Here is an 11,402-nt window from a genome sequence, read left to right on the forward strand (position 1 = left end):
CACCTTACCTGTACTGTACACGGGAACATGTATTCTCAGGAAGGTAACTATCTTCAATCACGAAATGTTTAGAGATTATCCTTTGACCAAATTGATCTATCATTGCTTTACATCTATAAAGAAGATAAGCATAGAGAAAAGATTATATTAATGATTGAAAAAAATTAAATAATGAACTGTTGATTCAGAATTTGAAATCTAGTAAAGCTTAAAGAAATTGCCAACTACTCTACATTTTCTGACACTGAACTAGACATATATTCTGGCTGTTATTCTGACATCTTTTAAACTGTAAATACACGTATCCTGTTACTTAAATATTTCTTTTGATTGTCATTAGTCTGTAAGTGTAGGTCCAGTAAAGCATCATTACATAATTCCAAGCTTTCCTCACATTTAGAAACATAGAAGCTGTTTCTTTGTTTAGAAAATCAGCTTTCTTTTTTTACCACCTTTAACAGTTCTAAGAGGAAAAGAAAGCTTATTAAATATCGTGTTATATCATTCACAGTCTATAAAAGCCACTAAAGGCTTTTTATTTTTCTGTTAAGTGTTGCTTTCTCTTTTGTTCAAGAATAGCTATCTGGTCATGCGTTTGATAATGTTTTAAACAGAAAAAAAAGGGATAGAGCTTCTTTTAATATCTGTTTCCACTTTACTTCAAAGGATAATCATGGAAAGATTTCTTTCAAGTGCTCTTTCCAAATAAGGAAAACACTTATGCACGGACATTCTCAGGTCTCTGTCATCTGATATGTGTTGGGACAATGAATCATATAGAACCCTCCATTGACCTTCTTTCAATGTGTCTAGATAAAAGGATGAAAATTAGAATCCATCTCCTTGCAGTGCCACAAGTTATAAATGTACTTTATAGGGCTCATTATCCAAACTAATGGACTAAGGGCGACATCCTTGAAACGGACTTACCAGCACTGACAAAGCTTCTATGCAATATTTCAGGAACTATATGCAAATGACTGTTATGTTTGCTATATCTTTTTATTATGGAAATATCAATTTGCTTTTGTCACAGCTTCTTTTGGTACCAGAATTATTTTATTAGAAATAAACTTATATGCTGGTCCTCATAAAAATGTAAGCAAATGATTTCACATTCACATCATATATAGAATATTCTGGTATAAGCTGGGTCTTCATGTGGGTCCCCCAACAAGTGGAGCAGGGGCTGTCCCTGAGCCTGTTGCCTGCCTGCCTGCCTGTGCATCTTACATCCCTAAATGGATCGTTTTTTTTTTTTTGTCTGGTCTCAGTGGGAGAGGATGAGCCTAATCCTGTAGCAACTTGATGTGTATGGGGAGTTGTTTAATGGGAGGTGAGACCCAGAGGGGAGCTTCTCCTTCCCAAAGTCTTAAGTTTTGGTAGAATGAATGGGGGAAGAACTTGTGTGAGGGGTACTGGGAGGAAAGGAGGGACTGATATTGGGTTGTAAAGTGAATAAATAAATAAATAAATTTAAAACTAAATAAAATATTCTGCTAAAAATTGAAGTAACCTGAATTGCTCTAAACAAGCCAAATAAGGGATTTATAACAGGTAAAATTAAAATGAAGGAACTAAATTTGTATTTTGCTGATATTATTGAGTAAATGACATACCACAGCTGGCAGGTTAGACTACTATGTTTAGTGATATTATATACATACATCTAAACATTTAAGCAATTTTAATATAAATCTGTTATAGTAATACATGATTACTCCATTTGCGTACACTTCAACTCTCCTGCATTTCCTTAAACTAGAGCTCATTTCTTTACAAAATACTTCACTAAATTAGCACGAAGAACTTACATCTAATAATGGCCAAGATAACTTTTAAAAAGTAGAAAGACAAGTTTGTTTCTTAAGCATTCATAAACATTTTAAAAATCAAAGTACTTGAAGAAATGGAGAAGAGATATCTGCTGAATTGTCATGATACATTGATTATATTTGTCCTATAACCACTGGCAAGCATTTCCTACTTTTAAGTGAGAAGTTATAGAAATTGAAGGGGGAATAATGCAGGCAGAAAAATAAAAGGGAATATAAAGTCCTGTGTATGTTGATAGGACTTGGGTATACATGTTTGTCTTTTGTTTGAACTCAACTGGTGAGTACTTAAAATGGGACACAACCATAATTATACTTCAAAAGACAATGGAAAACAGTGAACTGTAGATCAGGATGTTCAAATTGAAATGTTACGGTGAAATTTACTGATACCTGACAGTTACTATGGAATGCATAGAAGATGAATCAATAGATGGCTCAAGGAGTGGATACCTGTGAAGATGTGTGAAGAAGCAGGTAAACTGTGACATTTATTATAGAAATTGAGGAGAAGATATAACAAGTGTTTAAATTCAAGGCTAGCAAAGGCTTGAAACTTTTCGTGTCTAATGTTGGACTAAAACTGAGAGAAGAGTCTTTTTCATATAAACTTTGAACCTTAGTGCCTTTTCAAAGAACTCCCATTATCAAACAAACAAACAAAGCCACCCAGAAATAAACCTAGCCTTCAAGCTTAGGAAGTCTTTGCTGCTTTGTTTGCTTCCAAAGTCTAATAGAGATCCCTTGGTGACTGGCAGACACTGCTTTCAGGTGGTACAGCATTAGAAAGAATTAATGCAGATAATGCAGAGAGTAAATAATGCAAGCTCAACTATGCAAGGATAAGATGCTAATGAATGTGCCTGTTTATGCAGAAGCTTCAGATGAAACTGATTTCCAAGGGAGGAGGAGGAGCAGGAGAGGGAAACAAATCAGAATCACACCTGGGGGACTTTTCAAATAATAAGTACCCCTGGAGATTCTGATAAGCTTCCGAGTCCCAAGAAAGAATCCTAGCGAAGCCTCTGCTACTCCTGCATCTTTATGTTGTGGGAGAAAAGTAAAGAGCTACAGATGGAGAGAAATGATGCACATCTGTACGGAGGGAGGTGACTGTTCTGGAGGCCCAGTCTCAGTCAGTCTGGTAGATGGTAACACGACTCACCTGTTAGCCTCATTCTTGCCCTGAAGTACTGAGGCAGTAGGCCTAAGCAAAGCTCTGCAAACCAAGGCATGTCAAGCAAGTGGTAAGATTTGTTTTCCCTCAGCTACTTGACTTATTGCCATATATTCAGCCTAATTGGGAGAACAATGAAGAACGGATATTGATTTGGGACCTACTCTTAATCTGTATTATAAAGATTAATATAAAAATTAGATGACATTCGCTTAATGGAAAACAACAAAATGAAACAGTGCTGCCAGACACATTAAAATACCCTCCTGCCTACTCCTCCCACATAAACCTGAGGAAGTCATTAAGATTAACAGCACTTCGGACTTAGCAGAGGGCCTTGTTGAGCCTCATAAATAGTAAATTGAGAAGGAACATGATAGGAGTTCCTAGTTACAGGGACACAATGACCAAGCTGATCATAAGAATCAGTGAAGCCAGACAGAACATTTCATGGGCAAGGCTTTCTAAATCAACAAACCACAGCACTTACTCAGCTCTTGCTTCACTGATATGAGAGCATCCATAGCAAAATGACAATAAGGAAGGGGGGGGTAAAAACTCAGCAAGTCTACCACAAAGCATCTGGAACTCAGTCAAGAAGAGAAAAACAACAGTATTCACAGGGAGGCAATCCCTTTGATCTTCAGAAGCCCCAGGTAAGTACACAGTATGGAAATTAGAAATGAAATAATAAAAAGAAAATGTTAATTAAGGAAATGATAAGATTCCTAATCATGGAAGGAAACAAAACAGGTGTTCCTAGTGGACACAGCTTGTGAGTTTTCTCAAAGGCATTAGGTACCAGTTTTACATCTTTCAAAAAAATGGGTTCAAAATATTCACAATAATTCTGAGCTCAACATCTACTACAGTCATTTCAACCAATTAACAAGATTGAGTTTTTAGTTGTTGTTCTGCCCTTCTCGTAAGATGTATATCATCTTTTAAATTATGTACTAATTTATTCTTTATTCATAGTCTACTTAATCTTTTAAGAATATCTAACTGGTAAATAAAAACCATATACACTCAAGGAATACAGTGTGATAATGTGATATATTATATACACTGTGTGATGAATAATAGAATCACATTCACATACCCAGTCACCACTCACAGTTACCATTGGGGAGCAAAGATGGTTAAAATCTGTTCTTATCACATTTCAAGTACACAATTTAAGTTATCATTACGTACTTCCTTTATATATCTAGCATGGTATACTCCAAAGTGACTTTATCACAGCCCTACATCTGTTTTCCTCCCTTGTAATCTCTCTATCAAGTACAGCTTTAACCAGCAGTTATAACTTTCCCACCCAAATCTCTCTTCATATCTAATCTGCTATTACTGTAGATTCCACCTTAAAATACTTCTTGTAATTAGCCTCTTCTCTCTCACCCCACTGCTACTGCCTTGGACTCTGGTTGCATTTAATAAGGCAGTGGAATGCTAAGAAGCTGATACCTCATTTAATCAACATAGAAATACCTGTGTCAAGTACTGTTCCTATAGGTAATAATGCAGACACAGGCCATTTAAAAATAATAGTATCGCTCAGCAGTAAAGTGAGGGAAGGCCACTGCACAGTATTAAGTGAGGTATCTAACTCAGCTTTGAATAAATTGGCAGAGTATCAGGGAATATAGTTTGGTGGCAGTGCTGCATTCACAGTGTTTTTATGGATCAGAGTTAATTAAGCAAATAAATAGGAGACGGTCTCAGGTACAGAAACACACAATCATGTCAGTGTTATCTGTCAAGGTGGGAAACAAAAAGGGGAAAGAAATGAGTGCCAGACAGTGGTCAACTATCTCCTTGAAGGCCTCCGAGCTTATTTGGAGATGATACAAAGCCATGAAGGCTGTCTACATTCATAGAGGAAATCTTGATCTGTGAACCAAATGACTCTCAACATATAATTACTTGGCTAATTTAATTGTTTTATAATGTCTTTCAGTGGACTTTGTAAACTGCACAAAAACAAAAATTCTGATTGTCTTGTTCTCATCTGCATTCCCAGTGCCTGGTACATAGAAAACAGCTAATACTTGCATGAATTGGGGAAAGGATGGACGACTGACGTAGTCTGTGAGAGCGAACACTATAAGGACACTAAAAGGGTAAACAATTGTGATTCTGGAGGTAAAGAGTCCCTTTTCATTATGTTCCTTCCAAATCACTGCTGAAATTACTTAGCACTGTTTAAAAATTCTAAGTCACACTTCTTGGCAAAGTGAAGAACACAACGGGTCTTCTTCCTTTATGCACGCCAAGATTCCAATTACATATACTACTAAACTACCTGTATGTGTAATCTATAGTTTTATGATGTTTATATGCTCTGGTAATATTACAACAACCACACAAGGTATGGCATGTCAGCCACTCCACTTTTTATAATAATGTTAAGGCACAGGGGGCTTAAACCTCTTGCTTAGGTTCACTGAGATTGAAAATATCAATGTCAGAATTCAAATACAGTCTATGTGACATTGAAGGCTGCACTGTTCCCTTGAATCCCAAATTACAAACAGAGGACGTATATTTTATTTACTTTGTTTGCCATATCATATCACACCATAGCAACGAGCATGGGAGTTGGTAAAGGGCAAGCATAAAAGAGGCACTGTGCTAGCTGCTTAAAAAATAGACACAATAAAGTGTTCAATTTGTTTCTAATTTCTCATTACCCAATAATGTGACAACTGTCTTACACTTCAGCATATGTAACATTTTAAGATCACTTATTTCTAAATGTTAAAGAAGAGCCAGTTAAGTACTTTCTAATATTATTTAATGTAACCAAATAATTAGTCAAATCTAAAAGAAGACTTAATGACTATTTCTGAATTCTTCTAAACTATCTTACAAATAAAGGAATTTCCCATAAAAGGGACTTGCTATCATTCATAGCACTAATATTATTCAATAGCCCCTCTTATTGCAAGATCGGGTTTGGTTAATAAATATGGTGCTTCAGGACTTGTACGGCGATACAAAAGACTTTAAACTAGAAGCAAGCTGCCTACTACCTAAAGTTCATACTGCCAGTATATCAGGCAAGTACATTGAGACAAAGCCTTAGAATAAAATAATATCTAGGATTCCTAAGCTCATCACGGACCACAGTTCTCTTGCCTAAATCTTTAAATTCACTTTGCAGGGCACTGTTTTTCAATGTCATCTAAAAACGATCTATATTAGATTCTACTGGGATACTGCTTATCACTAGTTTCCCATCTCAAAGGGGTAAGAAGCATGTGTAATCTGGGTAAACTGTGAAAACCTATCTCAAAAGAGCAAACAAACCAACTCAACAAAAAGGTAAATCCTGGTGATATCTAAAAGAATAGTCAATTCCCTTGGTTACTTTACAGTTTTAAAATTGCCAGTCTGGAGGTTCTTACAATAGCTAAGATCTTTAGTCTTCACCTATCTATTCTAACTAGAATCAGTATAAGTTCATGAAAGTAGATAGTTTGTTTAGAATATTTCATAAATGTAAGTCAGAGGTAATGTAAACACAGCCTTTATTTCAACAAATGCTATTACAGTACCAGCATACTTATTTTAAGAAAGCAAACAAGAAAGAAAGAGCCAACAAGAAATATGAGCCATGCAAATTCTTCATGTCACTGAGACCAACATGTGGTACTGGAATAGTGCCCAAAGATGATAAAAATGACCTAAGCAAATAAACACCAAACAAGCAAGTTGTTATCTGGCTTCCTGTCACAGGGAAGCCTTCTTGTTTCAAAATCACTGTATAAGGAAAAACAAACTGAGGCATAAAGACAATAGCTCCCTTCATTACCTTACATAGTTCCCCATGCCAACATCTGAATATCTGAAGACCTTAGTGATAGTCCCTTGTATCCTGTCACCTCTTTTATTTAGATAGTATGATTCTATACTTTTGCTAACGATAGTTTATAAGAACTTAAAATCATGTGGCAATTTTTACAGCATAGAGCTGCAAAGTTCCTCTGTATTACTTATTTCTAGAACTAAATCTTAGTTAAATTAACTACTTGTAACACTGTAATTCACTTATGAGAAATTAAGGGCCAATTTATTCCATTTAGACTATACAAAATTACTACATAAAGAAGCAAGCCATTTAAGATTTAGTTATTAAGTATTATAATTTCAACAATACTTTTAATAGAGTCCTAAAATAATCCTCTATAAAATATAGGTCAATAGGTACTTGAAAATGTCTAAGAAAAAAGAAAAACAACAGTTTTAATAGCTCCTAAAACTCCATCCAGTTGAGCTATTTCTTTTTCAAGGTAATACTTAGAAATTGTACAATGGTAGTTTAATTCAGACATGAATATGTATTAGTAAATAATAATAAATGCTAGAAAAAATTAAAATACAAACCAGAGGTAAATAGATGGTGCTCAGCTATTGTAAGAAAGTGGGTAAGCTCATACTCTAATCCTCATCCGGCTGGTAGTCTGATTCTGTTGTAAAAGAATTTATCCTCAGATAACAGGGCAGCATAGTTTATGACAACAATCTACCTAAAAACTCATTAAAGTCTTTTCTCTTGAAGTGACATGCATTATCAGCAGAGATTAATCTGATGAGTCTTTAGGTGAGCTCCATTTTTAAAAATGCAATAACAGAGGGCTTTGTTGTCATCTGATGAAAATCAATTAGAGGAGGTAAGGCCACAAGGAAAACTAACATCACTCATCACCTACCCCCGGCAGCTGAAATGATTTGTCTTCCAAGCTTGACTGATCAGGAGCTATAGTCATATTGCAGGGGAATTAATTTAGTTTCTATATTCTGAACTCACTTTCCTTGTTCTGGAAGACCTAAACACAAATTACTTTTAATCAAGGTTGATATGTTATTAATACCAAGGAGGATCTTTCAAGAATCACTTTTAAAAAAGCAACTTCTACATTTTTCACCCCGTCTGGTGTATAAATATAGGAAGGTTACTTAGAGCATCCTTACTTTCCGGATTCTTTGTCCACTACAAGGCACTGTACAGAATGGCGAAGACAATAGATTCCACCAAACACAGCACACATTCTGGAAAGACAATAGAAAAGTGAGAATTAGGATAACTGGGTTGAAACTACGGTAAAAATATTTAGGTATCTAACACATAGTAATTGGCAATACAAAAAAAAAAATCTGATAATGTATAATTTTCACTATCTATATTAAAAATTCTCAGATGTAATGTAATGTTAGCAATTTCTTTATGCAACAAAGGAATCACGATTAATAATATAATACTGATATCTAAAATTGTAACCAAGTCAAAAATGTTCCTAAGCAAGAGTTAAATGTCCTCCTAAAATGAGCTCCTGCATTTCTAAGGTGCATAAAGCACAAATATCCTCCAGAGGAGATGCATGAGACACTCAGAGAAGAGGAAAGAAAGACTGAGCAGGGAAGGCTTTAAGAGACTTTTGAAGAGGTCAGTTACTATAGAGGTAAGCCCATCTCTAGGAGCCAAGGCTAACTAGAAACTAAAACCTCAGAACACTGCAGACGCTGTAAGGAGCACACTGGGTCAGCCAGCTAAGTACTAACAATTCAGCAACCATTTAGGGAGAACAAGCTTTAAGATCTGGACAGGACATGGAGCAGAAAAGGCAATCATCTTTCATGACAGCTGATTAGTTATAGAACTACACCTCTGTAAAATGACCTAGGAAAGAAATGAACTCACCACCAGGGCAGGGGGAAAACCAGAATGCTGATTTGTCCAGGCTCAGGATAGAGGAAGTTTATTCCTCTGCATTAGAATCAGGGTTCTACCCTCACAGACGACATAAATTTGTAATTACACCCATTACCAAGGAAATATCAAGAAACATGTCTCTAGGTAAATGATAATTCTGGATTTCAACTACTTTCACAGTTTACAGTCTCACAGTGATGATTTAAAACCTACAATTACACAGCACAGAAAGAAACATACTAAGCCTTGAGTGAGAATTTGTAGACACAAATTAAAGCAGGGCTCAAGCTGTGACTCCTTATTTAGGCAGAATAGAGATTATAGGTATGCTTAAAATGAATTAATCAAAAATGTGAAAAAACAATGAAACATCAGAAAGAAGACTACAGTAGACTGAATATTCACACCAGTACACATTCAGACCCTAATTGTAGAGATCTACAGACATGTTACACTGCATTACATGAAGGACTTTACAAGCATGTAACATTAGGGTTCCCACAATCAGACAATCTTGGTGAGCACAACACAGTTACAAGGGTCTTCAAACGAAGAATCAGGAAGGTTAAAGTCAGACACATGGATGTGCAGACAATTGTAGAGGTCAGAGTGGATGCTGTTTGTAGAAGGTGGACACGTGCCAAAGAATGCAGGTGGCCTTTTTAAACTAGAAAAGGAAAGGAACAGAGCCTTCCTTCATGCCCTAAGAAGGAATGCAGTCCTGCTGCTCTCCTTCAGACCGCTGACCTCCAGGAATGGAAGATAATACATTTGTATTGTTTTATCCTACTGAGTCAGTTAGAGCAGAAACAGAAAGTTAACATATAGGTATATGTGTACATGGAAATAATTATGAAAGTAGTGGTACTATGAAATCAGGGTAAAATGGGCTGTGGCAAAAAGACTTGGAGACAACAGGTTATATTTATCAGAAGAATAATCTCTGATTTACACTGTTCAGAATCAATTCCAGGAAAAGTACAAGTGTAAGTATGAGAAGCAACACTAGACAAGAATATAGGAAGATATGAGTCAGAAAGCGATTCTCCAATAAAACAGAAAACTCAGCCTAAAATTGACAAAATATAGAACTTTAAACATTTAAACATGTAAAAAAGTTAAAAGGTAAGCAATAGTTAAGATGTACAGATATAATAGTAGTTATTAAATCTTTCAGTAAGAATAACAATTTGTTACAGTAAAATTGAAGATGCATACTTTTTAGAGTAGCATATCTTACTGTTACTTAAATATGTCAGGTAATCCTAGCTATATGCATGGAAGATGTGTACAACTTTTTCTTTCTTCCTGCACACATTTTAGGCATAGAGGTTAAGGAAGAATATTGACTGCCTGGCTTCATATGCCAAATATACCACATATTAGCTGAATGATCATGGAAACAGGATAATGAGCTCCAGTGTGTCTATTTTTCCACACCAGCCCTTATATTACCACTTATTCAAATAAGCTTCTTTTGAAGAATAAACAAAATATTTGTAAAGAAGATATAAAGTATATGATATGCAGAATTATAAATCATATGTTCATTTTAAAATAGTGGTTTCATGTAGCAATACAAACCCAAAATATCTAGAGGAGAATTCACAAACAAATGGACATTTATATGTGCAATAAATAAGTTTAGTTTAACCAAAGAAGGTCTAAGATCTAGCCATTGTCTCCAGCTTCTGTGGGGGTAATCTCTATGCCTTCTAAATGTCATGCCAGAAAGGAGTGGTATTTTTTTTTTTTTTTTTTTTTTTTTTGCCTAGAGATACTGGTTCAAAAGATAGCTTTAGGGAATCGATTTAGGGACAGGACAGGGTGGACCAGATAGTTTTAGGATGGGAGTCGTCAGGTCAACAGTTTGATTTGGGGTGAGAACTTTGGGTTAAGTTGATAAATATCAACTAAACCCAAAGGGGTGGGCATTGACCTCAGCTCCAAGGAGAGTTGTGCCTAAATTTTGAAGCTTCAATAAAAAAGTTGAATATTGATGGTCCAGTTGAATTTTCTCGGTTGACCATACATATTGGTCATATACCTGCATTTGGAGAGACATAATATTCTGATATTTCAGTGAGGGAACATGCTAGAAACTGTAATTTGGAATCCCTCAGTGCTCTGCCCCATAAGCCTTGTATAACTTAGTTCTATAGCCCTTCTCTCTAATGAACAAAACTATTACATACCAACTTCTAAGGAGTCCATCAAACTATTATACCTGAGGTCAACCCTGCAAAACTAACAACTATGCATTTGGCTTTAGAAGTATGAATAGTTTGTGATTGAAAGACCCCAGGGGGAGATCCCCCACTCAAATCTCGGGAGGACATACACTCAAGGAATCACGAGAGACCATCTTGATGTAATTACAAGAGGTATTTTTAATTTCAGGGCGCTCTGGTTTGGCACCACACCTATCTCACGCAGGAGATAGTGGAGCCGACCACGAGGCTTGAAAGTTAGGGGTTTATATACGGAAAAGGTCTGAGGGAGCAAAGAGATCAGTGTGGTCATACATGATTGGCTAGTTCAAATATTAACTATTACGTGCAGAACAGAGTGGAAAATTCCTAAGGTTGGTGTTAATCTGATTCAATAAAGCATCTGACCTTAAACCATATCTGAGAGGACCAGATGGTCCATTACTTAGTGTCTGCCAGGCACG

General features: G+C 35.9%; 1 protein-coding gene across 2 annotated transcripts in view; it reads right to left on the reverse strand.

Moving 5' to 3' along the window:
* Chm (CHM Rab escort protein) overlaps window positions 1–11,402 on the reverse strand; it is a 146,752-nt gene that overhangs the window by 36,438 nt on the left and 98,912 nt on the right. For both annotated transcript variants that reach the window (XM_031367171.1, XM_031367181.1), the window contains 2 exons: window positions 7,990–8,067; window positions 9–113 (listed from right to left, as the gene is read on the reverse strand). In XM_031367171.1, coding sequence (XP_031223031.1) covers window positions 9–113; window positions 7,990–8,067 — 183 coding nt within the window. The remainder of the gene's footprint in view (window positions 1–8; window positions 114–7,989; window positions 8,068–11,402) is intronic.

Source organism: Mastomys coucha, chromosome X, assembly GCF_008632895.1.
Source record: "Mastomys coucha isolate ucsf_1 chromosome X, UCSF_Mcou_1, whole genome shotgun sequence".
NCBI lineage: Eukaryota > Metazoa > Chordata > Mammalia > Rodentia > Muridae > Mastomys > Mastomys coucha.